Below are 13,487 nucleotides of genomic sequence, written 5' to 3'. Positions count from 1 at the left end.
AATGGTGCAGGGAACTCTTGTCTACACCCTTTACCCAGACACACCAGTTGCCAACCTTTTGCTCCATTTGCTTCATCATCTGTTTATCCATCTGTGTATCTACCAACTACTCATATTGTCATTTTTGTATAAAATACTGTCATTTGTATACTGTCATTTTATAAAATGCTGTGCATTTTGTGTTTTTCTCAATCACTTGTCAGTAAGTTACAGGTTATGTCCTCTTATCCCTAAATATTTCAGTGCCTTTCCTAACTGTACACAACCTTTATTACACGATTCTCAAAATTGGGACATGTAATGCTGACCCAATACAACCATCTAGTCCATGGTTTATATTCCAATTTTCCTAATTTTCCTAAAAAATCTGACTATACACCTTTTTTCTTTCTCTGGTCTAAGGGCCAGTCCAGGGTCATACATGGTCTTTAGTTGTCATGTCTGTTTAGTTCCTTCAATCTGGGACAGTCTTCCACCGTTGTCTTTTTTGTTTGTTTGTTTTTTTAAATTATTTATTTATTTATTTATTTAAATACTTAGGGACCATGCCAGACAGGGAGCTTGAACTCATGACCCTGAGGTTGAAAGTCACATGCTCTACCGACTGAGCCAACAAGGCACTCCTTCACCCGTTTTCTTCTTTTTTGACATTGACATTTTTGAAGACTATAGGCCATTTATTTTATAGAAGGACCTTCAATTTAAGTTTATTCAGTGTGCCCTCACGATTAGATTTGAGTCATGCATACTTGCCGGGGATATCGCAAGAGTGATATTGTGTTCTTCTTGGTACATCGTGTCAGGAGATCCGTGATGTTTGTCTTGGTGAGAGACAGAATACTTTAAGTCCATGTACAATGCTGTCAAGGAGAAATGTATTCCAGACCACTCACCAACATAACCTTTGGCTTTATTGTTTTTAAACATGTCTTTAAAGAGGTTGTTCATGCTTTATTGAAAAATATCCAGTACCTGAAATTGTGAGATCACACATATTTGATCTGTGTTAAATTTCTTTCCCTAATTTTTGCTAACTGCAGCAGGAGTCCTCCAAACATCTAAAACTTAATGCCTGTAGAGGCCACTCTGAAATAAATGTCTTTCTCCCCAGACAATATTCTATTGTTCGAAAGAAACTTAAATCATACCCTATAATATAGAGACTTTGGGACTTGGATATAAGATGACTCCCTTTTTTATGACAAATAATGTTGGCAGTATCCACCTTGCCTTATATTTTGTTTTATGAATTTTCAGCTCCCATCTTTGGATCAGCAAATTGATAATATTAATGATGTTCTTCGAACAGATTTGTCCAGCCTGGTCCAACAGGTATGTTTTTTTTTGGAAAAAGAAAAAATACAGTGGTTTGTTTATATCATGTTAAAGGGTAGACTAGTACTTAAGAAAAGAGGTAACTGGGGAAAAAAAGCCCTAAAATTTTGGAAACAGGGCTGCCAAGAAGGGTGTTAACTATTATCCACCGGGTAATTATTCTCATTGCACTTCAAGAAATGTGTGTTAAGCATCTGCTGTGTACAAAGCACCATGCTGGAGATAAAAAGCAAAAGATGATCTCACCTTCCTGGGACTCAGAATTTAATGGGTGTAGTGCCGAACCCCATACTGACTCTGACGTGAGGTGCCCTCTCACTCTGCAAGTCAGCCCTGTCACTTCGTCTCCTCCCCCTTGTGCACATTCACACATGCTGTGGACTGCATCTGCCACTCTCTCCTTCGCCCAGTCACTTAGGCTACAAAGTACTAGTTACTTAAAGCATTCGATATCACTTTCTTAAAGATTTATTTATTTATATTAGAGACGATGAGAGAGAGAGAGATTGCATGCAAGTAGGGGAGGGGCGGAGGGAGAGAGAGAGAGAGAGAGAACCTCAAACAGACTCCCCGCTGAGCATAGAGCCCAACATGGGGCTCGATCTCATGACCCTGAGATCATGACCTGAGCAAAAATCAAGAGTTGGAGGCTTAACCAACAGAACCACACACAGGCCACCCCAGTGTCACATTCTTAATGAGGTCTTTCCTGGATATCTTGACCAAGTCAAACCCTTTCAATGCATTGTTACAGTGCAGCAGATATTCTTTGTTAAGGTCCTCATACCTATAATTATTGCTTTAATGTGTCTGGTTCCACTTGAGTGTAAGCCCTAAAATTGGCAAGGGCTACATTGGTCTAGAACATCATCATTTCCCTGAGAACCTACCAATTATTGCTCTTTATTCAACCGATATGGTGAGTGCACTGTAAATACTTCTTTGTAAATTATGATTCAATAAGTGTGCCCTGGGCCTGCAGGAAAGGGAAGGAATAGTGGTACTCTTGACTCTGTCTTTTAGCACGGGCATAAAAAGGTCATCAGATAATCTGTTAGACACTCATCTAATGATAAAGTCAAGTGTCACCTTAAACAGTTCATTAGAAACTCCTGGTCTTGGGGCACCTGGGTGGCTCAGTGGGTTAAAGTCTCTGCCTTCTGCTCAGGTCATGATCCCGGGGTCCTGGGATCCAGCCCTGAGTCGGGCTCTCTGCTCAGTGGGGAACCTGCTTCTTCCTCTCTCTCTCTGCCTGCCTCTCTGCCTACTTGTGATCTGTCTGTCAAATAAATAAATAAAATCTGTAAAAAAAAGAAAGAAAGAAAGAAAAAAAGAAAGAAGTAATTCCTGGTCTTTGTGTCCTGGTGTCCCCTTATTTGTTAATTGAGGGAGTTGATCCAGGAGATCTGTAAGGCCCCTTCTCCCATAGAACTTCTTTCAATGGGTGACCTCAAGTCCAAAGGCAGATAAATTCGGTGGGGTCAGGTGTATGTACACTCATCCAAACACCTGTGTGCTGGTGGCTTAGTCACTGTTGAGACAGGAGTGGTAGCTGTTCTTGTTCCAGCATCAGTGAAACCCTTCTGGAGAAAACACTCTGTTCAGTTGAGTTATTTGGAAATAATGACCTCCTCTTGTCCCAGATTTATCCCCTAAAGGACATAGCTTGGCATGGCTGTTTTGGTTTTCACTTCAGCCTCATTAAAAGCTGTGTGTTGGGTGAGACTAGATCCCAAGTCTAACTTTCTAATTGCTCTGGAAAATACGGCTCTGGTTTGGAAACTCACTTTCTGCCTGCACATGGAATATTGCACAGATCAGGGCCTCCTCAGCTGCAGGGCTGTCTACACTGTTGATGATTCTCTGTGGTGGGGGCTGACCCATGCATTGAAGAATATTTATGAGCTCTGGGTCCCTCCTACATAGTGCCATACTTGTGATAACCAAAATGTCTCCGGACATGGCCGGGTGTCCCCTGGAGGGGACACCGAATCACCCATGACTGAGAAACGCTAGTATAGATAACATGAGTTAACAGTTTAAAAGCAAAAAAATTTTAGCAATGTCTTTGATGGATTCAATTTAAAGAGAAAGTCCTCTCTAAGAAGGGATTTTTTGGTCATCTTTTAATGACTATATAGTGATGATGTCAGCCAGAAGATGACTGCTAGCATTTTTATTTTGCTTCTTTCCTCCATGCTAAGCTGAAAAGTCAATCCTCGTTAATTGCCCTTCTACTCACTATGTGTATCAATTTACTTTGAACTGTTTTCTAGGGCTATAAATCCTTTAATGATATTCCTGAGATGGTGCAAAATCAAACCACAGACATCATATCAGGTGAGAGTCAGAGTTTGAAATTTTGTTTCTCTCTTTGTTAAGCATTAAGTGATTAGCACACACACAAAAAATGTATTGTTAAGAACCGTTATTTTTTTCTCTCTTAAAAAATTTCTCTCACTGATCTGGAAGATTAAATGAGTTTCAGACCTTTTTAATTGTGCCACCTTCACACAGTGATTTAGATTTTAAGAAATGATAATCCTATTGAATTCTGATTAACATTGTCCTGCTGGCGAGAGAGGCAAGGTCAAAGCCACACTCTAGTGACCAGGCCTCATCCTGAGCTATCAGAACTAGAGACAACTGTGGTTAAACTAGGAAGGTCACATTTTGATTGGTTTCCCTGGGGAAAAATTGTAGATTATTATATTTTCTTAAAAAAAAACCTTAAAATTCATTTTTTTCTAGGAATACTATGTATAAGGATTTATTTTGTCTTTTTAAGAAGATGTTCATCTGCTTTTTGATGTTGCTGTAATGGTATCTTAGGCTCTTAAGGTTGCTTAGGATTTTTGGAGGAGCAGAACTGATATTGAGAGAATTCTCCTAGTCTTAAATGATCAAGTCACGTTGTATTCAGGTTATGGTATTCGGGGTGAATTCACAGAGAAAGAGTGCAGTACACACAGTTCTATGCACAGCAGTGGAAATAGATGGGGGTTATTTGCTTAAAGAAGCTATGTGAGATTTTCTTCTTTTAAAGCATCTTCTCTGTGCTTCCTTTTTTCTGTTGACCAAGTGGTTTTAAAATGTTGTGTTAGAGGTCTTTGATTACTTTTGTCTCCCTAATAGTGTTCTTTCAACCCTTTAAGATTTTGGGTTAAAAAAGGTATTTTATCCTATCACACAGGTCTTTAGATATTTTGTGGTTTCCTTTTTGTTTCACCTAAGATTCTACTTTAAAATATTAGGAGATAAAAGACAAAGTTCACGCTTTCCTATGCTAGCATCTGAAGGCTAACATGCGTTAGAGCCTCCTGCTTACTAATTTCTGTGTTTACTTTTTTTTTGTTCCCCCTTTCTGGACCTCTTCTGCCAATACGTGCAGCCCTCCCTTGTAAGTCTGGCAAAGCAAGGTGTGCAGTATGTGTGAGCGAGGCCCATTGCACACTGTCATTGCCTCAACACAAGCCAGAGTTTTCCCAGGTCTGGGCGAGTATCAATCACTCCATTCAGCTGAATATCAATTGCTTATTTTCATGTCCTTCCAAAACAAATAAGAACCCTTAGCTCCCATGTTTTGGTCATTTGGTCCTACCCCGCACACATAGTTTGAGTGCCTACTGTGTGCCAGGCTCTGCTGGGCTCTGGGAATGGGAGATGGATAAAGCATGATCCCCGCCTTGCCCTTCAACTGGGCATGTACACAGATGTCATTTACCACACTCTGGTAACATGACAAGGTATAAGCAAGTGGTTCAAAAAGTGGGAAAGAGTAGTGGAAGTCTTCCTGGAGGAAGCAACATCCAAACTGGGGCCTGAGGGAAGTATTGGGGGAGAGGGGATACCAGCCAGGTACAGAGTCACCCGAGCTGTCAAGACCGGGGAGTTGTGTGGTGTGGGAGAGCAGGACAGCCTGAGAAGCAGAAGGAACCTGATTCTGAGTTGAGGGAACTGTTCATAGGGGAGGAAAGGTCTGCATCCCACATCTCTCAAACTCCCAGAAATCCAAGAGTTAAAGAAGAGACCCATTGAGTCAGCTTGTTGAAGATCCTGGGGTCTTCAGGTACATTTAGAAGAGACTAGAGCCACTGTGGAGAGCAGTCTTCTCCTAGGAACTCTGTGTGAACAACCTTTGAAAAAGATTCACACCATTTTATGTCATTCCATTTTGATTCATGCTACCATGTACCCAAAATTCACCAGGAGCCCTGGGATCACATTGTGAGAACAGTTAGTCTTGTCTCTGCTTCTACAAAGACATTGATCTCCCTTTTCAGGATCAGTGGACATTTAAATGATTAGTATGTTGTAAGTACACCCATGTCAAGAATCACTGTGGTAGCGCCAACTTCAGACCCGTGTGAGCATTAAATTAGATGCTGTCTGTGTCCTGGGTAGCTTTGATACCAGGACCCATCACAATGAACAAACCCTTTTCAAAAAATTAGAACTTATCTTCTCTCTGAAAGGTTAGGATGGATGTTAATAGAAACTCTTTGACCATTGGGAATGCATTGCTGTCTGCATAGGAGGAACACAGATGAACTTTAACACATCTCAATTTGTAGGAGTCAAATCAAATTTTAACAAAAATGTTGCCTGGGGTCATTTGTTCAAAAAATTATTCCTGAAGAAATACTGTGTTGCTGAATGCTATTTATTATTAAATTATTTTCTCAAAATCATTTAATGGAAGCTTTGGATTTAGACAAACCTGACATTCAATCCCATTTCTAGTGCTTTCTGGAAAAAAAAAAAAAAAAAAAGATCTTTGGGGAAATAATTAAACTTCGATGGGCCTCAGGGTCACTTAGCAAAATAGGAAGAAGATCTACCTCAGTGAAATAAATGAGTTAACATTTATAAAAGTGCCTGGTCCATGGTAGGCATGCCATAGGCTTTAATCACCAGATTCATTTTATTTTTTAGTGAAAAAAGCACCAGAAGAAAACTCTGGCTTGACTTAAGCACCATGTCATTAAAGTCAGCTCCCATAGCTTGCTGTTCTGCTAAGTAATTGCTCTTTGATGGTCTTGGCTACATTCGTGCTGTTGTAGAACCTTTCCGTGTTTGAAACACACGCATAACATGGGGAAAACTTATAGGGGTTGAAGCTTTTCATTTTGGTTCCAAAACAGAGTTTCTGTTTCCCTTAGGTTTGAAAATGCATAACCTGGGTGTCTTTGCTTTCAGATATCAAAAGTTCCTTGAATTCCCTTGGTTCAAATATTGAAAATATAGGCGAGCAGATTCCAATACAGGATAAGCTGTCCAATTTCATGGGTTACATTAATGACACTGAAACTTACATCCACCAAAATTTACCCACGTTGGAGGAGTATGATTCGTACAGGTGAGTGCCCCCCGCCCTCTCCCCACCCAGAGCTGGCAAGCTAGGGGGTGAAACTTGTTCTGGAACAGGGGGGAAACCAGACCTGATAACCAGGATCATGTTGTGAGAGAAGATTGTACAAAGAACATGTAACTTGGTATGTGTTAACCCTAGTTTATGTTTATTTAATAAGTTGGAGCGCTGGCTTTGGCAGCATGTATAGTAAAATTGGAATGATACAAGATAGCATGACCCCTGCCCAAGGATGGCATGCAAATTCATGTATATTTTTATTAAAAAAAAACTGAAGACTGGAAGTTTTTGAGCCAAACAGTCAATAATTTGCAATTCTGATGTCATTAATGGCTTCTAGAATCCTAGTTGTAACTATCTAACATATGTAAAAGGATTTGAAAGCCTATAAAGGAATTAAGGAGGGCATTTGGATAATATTCTAATTTTCACTGGCTTATAAAATCAACATATCAAGGTCGGTTCTTAGAGAAAGAACATCTTTGAAATGAGTAAATTACTCGAGAGTTCATGTAAGCAGCTGTGCTCCTCAGCTGTGGATTGACCCATTAGAAAACGTTAGCCAGTGGGGTTTGGCCTTGGAGACGACATCTCAGGCAGGAGTGCTAAGGAGTGGTGGACCTACAGACTGGACGTACTTCAAGGACCAAGTATATGAGAGGTAAGATGTGCTCTCCTCTCTGAAAGGCTCAGCCCCACCACCTATCAGTTTCAGAATCATTCTTTTTGCCCAGACTCATGGAAATTTCAGAGACTTCCATTCCTGTTCAGATATTTATTAAGCAAGAACCCAAGATAAATAATAAAATAATAACAATAATTGCTTGCAATTCAGGAACAGTTACGGCCTGCCATCCAAAGAGCTGTACGCATGATATCTCATTTAATACTCCAAAACAAACAAACCAACAAAAAAAACCTGCAGGGTTCTGTTCTATTTGTAACCTTGTTTCATAGATGAGGAGCTTGAGGCTCAGGGGAGTGGAATAACCTTCACAAGGTCAGTGGTGATGTTTGGGAGGAGGGTTTTCAACCCCCATCTGAGAATGCTCTCAGTTATTGCCCTGTAATCAGCCATTTTCTTACCGTGTGGCTAGGTCACCCCAGCAGGTGTCAGGACAAACATAAGACTGACCCTTTCTCAATGAATTTACAATCTCATTAGAGGTTAGAGTTTCACAAATGGAAAGAACCATGCAATTATCTGTCTACACATTGGGTCCCCCTGCCCTGAGAACCAGAAGCTTATTTTTAAAAGAAATTTAACCAAGCAGGTGAAGCACACGTTAACCGCAAATGATTTCCGAGGCCAGGATCCGTGATTTGTTTGATTTGGCCTCTCCAGTATCTGGAACAAAATAGCCACAGCGTGGGTGCAGGTGGCTTTTACAATTATTGAGATTGCTCTTAATTGAATGAAAAGTTTCAGTGGCAGCTTTTGTTGCAGAAGTAAATTCTTTATTTTTTAGTTGTTTGGACGGTTGGGAAGCATTTCTACCCTTGAATGCTCCTCAGCTGCTGGAAAAGTTTGTAGTACATTCCGGGAATGCCAGTAAGACTTAATTGAGGGCCCATTATCCTAAAATGTCTCACAGAACCATACAAAATTAAGATTTGCATTCTGCAAGTACTTGATTTAGGATGCTCTCGTAAGTTCTGAAATATTCAGTGCACTCCCCGTGTAGAGTTTCTGGTTCAGCAAAGAATACAGTGCTCCCCTCCCCAATTATTCCTACAACCCCAAAGCATTTTAGAGAAAGACCAGGGAAAAGAACCTGATATTTCTTTATCTGTTGTCTCATCCTGATCTGTCCACATCTCATTATCATTATAATAAGTGCTTGCCACCTCAGGAACCTTGACAGAACTTGCAGGTCTAAAGGGGTACAGTTATCAGTAGCTTTGGAGTACTTGAGTAAACTCCGCTTACAAGCCCCACAGAAATGAAGCAAAGAAAGGAAGCAATAGTCTCATGACCAGTGAGAGAGACAGAGCTCTTCAAAACCAAAATAAAAATTAAGGTTTCTTGCCAGTTGGGTTGGAGGACTGGGGTGGGAAGGGTTCTTGTAGCTACAATGTCACTCTCTGAGCCCTTAACAGGGGAATCCGATATCTGATTGCAAAGTGTTACTCGACTGCTCCAGTCCTAGCCCAAGAGCTTTTGTGTTATCATGACATCAACCTCTTTTAAGTATAATAACACTGTGCTTGCTTCACTAGGTGGCTGGGTGGCCTGGTTGTCTGCTGTTTGCTGACACTCGTGGTGGTTTTTTATTACCTGGGCTTGATGTGTGGCACGTGTGGCCATGACCGCCATTCCACCCCAACTGAACGAGGCTGCGTCTCGAACACCGGGGGCATCTTCCTCATGGTGTAAGTGTTTGCTCTTCCTTGCCCCGTCAGGGGGCTGTGGGGGAGGGGTGGTGGAAATGCAGGGAAAAAAACAGATGACACGAAGCCAGTGGCCTCTGGGCTAAGTGTTCTGGGTTCCAGTGGAGTGGGCGTCCTGTTGTGTTTGTGCTTCTGTCAGTGTGGGAAATCCCACCACACATTAAAAAGTAGAAGAAAACTCAAAATTGTTAGGCTTTTGATAGACAGGCTTAAACACCGTGTTTCTATGTGGTGGCTCCTCTGTAGTGAAATTATTTCTAAGCTTGCCATCTTGATTCCCATTGTATTTTCTCTCTCTCTTCTTCCCTCCCTCCTTCCCTCCCTCCCTCCATCCATTTATTCACCAGAAACTTGCTGAGGATTGTTCTGATCTTAGACACTGTTCTCTGTGGTCAACAGTATCATTAGCTTGTTTACTCTGAAACTCTGGAAACTTGATTTAGCGAAGAGATTGCTGACCCAGCACCCTTAGGATTTAGACACGAAGCCTTAATCAGTGATAAGAGAAGGTGTGGGGTACCAGCGACGAGCATTTGTGCCTGCTTCCGAGATATTCATATCCAAGTTCGTTGTTCTGAAACAAACAAGCAAGCGAAAAACCCTTACTCTACCAGGGTAGGACAAAGCACGTGGGGCATGAGCTGGCTGTGACTGCGGTTGGGCCAGAAATGTCAAGCAGGAAGCAGAGATAGAAGCTTTGAATGTGCCCCAGAGAGGTAGCTGTGTGGCTTCCCAGTTGACACATTCTTTTCCAGTCTGAACCTCAAGAATCAGCGGCAGCGAGCGTGATGGGGCTCAAAGAGGAAAGTAAAGGTTTAGAACAAGTCCCTGGAGCAATGGAGACTCAAAACCTCAGCCACACTCTCTCATCTCAGCCTCCATCACTAGTGCCAGGCTGAGAGAATCAGGCAAGCAAGTGTCCTGCATTAATGTGCTTTTCCAAACATTGGGTCGCTACGAGAATTAATCAGTTGATGAGCCATGATGGTATGGCCTTTCCATCAAACATGGAACCTCCTGTATAGTACAAGTCTTTCTTAACATTACTGTAGCACAAGAGCCTTTTGTGGGTTTTTGTTGGTGGTGGTGGTGGTGGTGGTGGTGGTGATGCAAAAAAGATTTTTTTTTTAAAGATCTTATTTATTCATTAGAGTGAGAGAGCACACAAGCAGGGGGAGAGGCAGAGGGAGAGGGAGAAGCAGACTCCCCGCTGAGCTGGGAGCCCAATGTGGGGCTCAATTCCAGGACTCAGAGATCATGACCTGAGCCGAAGGTACATGCTTAACCATCTGAGCCACACAGGCGCCCCATAAAAAAAGTGGTTTTATTAAAGCATGGAGACAGGACCCATGAGCAGAAAGAGCTGCCTGAGGACACAATAGTCTTACAAACAACCTTAAAGCTAACCACACGGGAGTCTGCCAAAATTGCACAAAACTGAACAGAGCTCCATGCATGGAAAAGCCTATTTGCTCACATGCCCACACTTAAATTAATGCAGCAAGGAAGAGTATATTGCCCTGAGCTTTTGTTCCAGTGTACACAGTTACAGATAGAAAATGAGTTTAATGTTCAGATTTTACTAATCCTGGTACTTGGCCGTTTTGTCAGTGTTTTGATGATAAGTCGATAGATCCCACCTTTTTAACTGCTTGATGGGAGAGAGTACATTGCTCTGAACAGGTGCATTTACTGTAAAATTCTATTTGAACATTTTGAAGGGACAAAACCAAAATATGTGCTACTTGCTTCAAAGAAGAAAGAAGCCGGGGAGTCATGAGCCATTGGAGGGAGACGAAAATTATTTCAGTTTGGGTATAATTCTCACCTCTGCAGAGTAAGGAAGCTCTAAAGAGACAAAGTCACACGGAAGCCCGGGGCTTGGGAACAATGGGCTTCATCACACTATAGGGAAAAGGCCGATCAGATGCATTTCAGGTGGCCTGCAGCCTGAGGATGGTTGTGGGCTCCGTGGTCACCCACCCCTCAGGATGGAATTTGCGTTTGGCAGGCCCTTCCATCTCCTGAGACATCTGGCAAACAACTGGATAATTGTGAAGGGGGAAAGTGATACAAGTAGAGCTGGTCTAGTCAAACCAATTAGAAAAATGTAATTTCTTCTTAAAAACCATTTATTTGCCTGTAGGAACCAGAAAGAGTATATTTTGTTCAGCTGTAACCACAAGACCACCTGTGCTTAAAAACAGCAACACCATATGTTGATGAACATGGTCTCTTCAAAAACCAACCAAGAATCCTTATCCCCCTGGCGCTCCTAGTGAAAGATCAGGGGGGAGGAGAGGCAGAGAGCCCTGACTCCGCTCTGATCCTTGTGTCTTCTAAGGGTCCAGGGAGCATATTGGGGACTAGATGGGATACAGCGGGGAGCATACATCTGTCTCCAAGGCCCATGGAAGGTCTCCCCCGAGGGAAGGAAAACTCACCCAGGCAGCAAGAAAACTGTTTCTTATACTGACGTGCACTGTGAAACTTTCAGTTTTAGCTGTTGGAAACCGTGCTCAGATTATCCGGAGCTTTGAAGAGAAGCTAATACTCAGCGTAGCCACAGGTATCACAAGATGGGCCACACTGGTGGCAAGTTGAGAAAGCAGTTTGTCAGGTGGAGCAAGGACCCTAAAAACACAACAACTGCCTCGAACAAGTCATTCTCATTCTAGGGAATGACTCTAAGTAGGACCCAACTACAGACAAAACATCACAAGCCATATTTTTGCACATTTAGTTATAATCGTGAGGCACTGGGGATGACAAACGTCAGCCACCAAGGAGCAGGAGATCCTGAGGTCACTGAAATGGAACGAGGTTGGCTACCCTCAATGGTTGAACAAAGTCCTGAAGATGTTTGATTAGGGATCCTGAGATTACGCGCATGTCACTAACCGTGTAGGTCAGGAGTCAGCACACATTTCTATAAAGGTCCAGATAATAAATATTTTCACTTCTGCTGGCCACAGATGGTCTTTGTTGCCTGTTGTTTTTCTTGTACTTGTTTTACTTCTCCTTCTCCTCCTCCTTTACAACACTTTAAGCACATTCTTCTCAGCCATTCTTCTCTGAGTGACAGGCCTTGGGTGATGGTGTGTCCCTTTTCTAGATAGAGGTATTTTTGGAAAACAAAGTCTGGGAATGCTAACAGTAAGCTCTTAAGAGTAGCTATGTTTGTCTGAAGTGTCCTATCAAAGGTTTGGATGATTTTTATAACTCTGATGCCCGCACATGCTCGGGCACACAGTTAAAACCATAGTGACTGGCTTTTGCTTCACACATGTTCCCCTTCCCTATGCACTCCCTAACTCCAAAGCCTTTCAGAACAGAGAAACTCGGGCTGACAGAGGCCCCTGCAGAGAGCATACCTTGCTATTTATTCCAGCAACACCAGGCAAATATTTGTAATTACACCTTAAGTGTGTCCACCGGGCAGAATCCCGCCCTCAAGAAGGGAGGCTATGTTTTTAAGTCCATCAGCCTACACACTTCTGAGGGTCCTTCCCGTTTGTACTGGTGATGGTACAATCAATGTTATGATCTGGCTGTTCTACCTAGACTCAGTCGAGAGTCTGCTCTGTGTCTCCATCCAAGTAACTGAGCACCCTAGAGAAAGGTCACACAATGGGGCACATTGGCATTCCTACAAAATTATGACTCCCACCTCAAATGGATCCTTCAGAGTTCTACAAGCTTCCCTGTCTTACCTCCCCATTTCCTTCTTTCTTCCTCCCTTCCTCGCTCCCTCTCCCCCTCCCTTCCTTCCGCAATGGCTTTTTCCACTCATATATCCATCCTCCTTGTTTTCCCCTTCTCTTAGCAGAAGCCTGGACTTCCTTCTTCACAGAGAAAATAAAAGCCATCACACACCTTCTCAAAACTCCAGCGTCCCTGCATCCATGACACACGCAGTTCCTTGAGCAGAAGGACGTCTGCCTTCTGGCCCCTCCCACCTGCTGTTCCTCTCCCACCCCTGCGCACCGCCCTGCAGGTGCCCTGGATTCGCCCTCCCTCTCCCTCGTCCTCATTCTCTTCCCCTCTCCTAGCCTGGCTTCTCAACACTTAAACACATTCTGCTTTCTCCCCTCTTGAAACTGGACAATAGAAAACTTCCTAACACCACTTCTTCCCTCTCACACCTCCCCCTGCGCAGATGTCTAGAAATAATGATATTTGCTGTTTTCTTACTCCCTGCCCTGCCCAGGCCACTCCCCTGCCCTCTGGTCAGCAGTGGCCTCCAGGCTTCCAGCCAGGGGACTTCCAGTAGTTCCCTGGAATGTGCCCTCCCTGCAGTGATTGGGTCCCCTGGGCTCCCTACCCACTGCAGACTCCCCTTTGTTTTCCCTTCCGTGACCCCGTGCCCTAGTGCTTTCATTCCCACACT

General features: G+C 42.9%; 1 protein-coding gene and 1 pseudogene across 14 annotated transcripts in view; both read left to right on the top strand.

The window, feature by feature from the left end:
• PROM1 (prominin 1) overlaps positions 1 to 13,487 on the top strand; it is a 137,805-nt gene that overhangs the window by 102,309 nt on the left and 22,009 nt on the right. For all 14 annotated transcript variants that reach the window (XM_047718940.1, XM_047718949.1, XM_047718941.1 and 11 more), the window contains 4 exons: positions 1,258 to 1,332; positions 3,612 to 3,675; positions 6,535 to 6,694; positions 8,927 to 9,079. In XM_047718940.1, coding sequence (XP_047574896.1) covers positions 1,258 to 1,332; positions 3,612 to 3,675; positions 6,535 to 6,694; positions 8,927 to 9,079 — 452 coding nt within the window. The remainder of the gene's footprint in view (positions 1 to 1,257; positions 1,333 to 3,611; positions 3,676 to 6,534; positions 6,695 to 8,926; positions 9,080 to 13,487) is intronic.
• LOC125094590 (uncharacterized) lies at positions 6,872 to 6,965 on the top strand (annotated as a pseudogene).

This window comes from Lutra lutra, chromosome 2 (assembly GCF_902655055.1).
Source record: "Lutra lutra chromosome 2, mLutLut1.2, whole genome shotgun sequence".
NCBI classification, from domain to species: Eukaryota; Metazoa; Chordata; class Mammalia; order Carnivora; family Mustelidae; genus Lutra; species Lutra lutra.
This window is presented reverse-complemented; position numbering and strand designations above follow the sequence as displayed.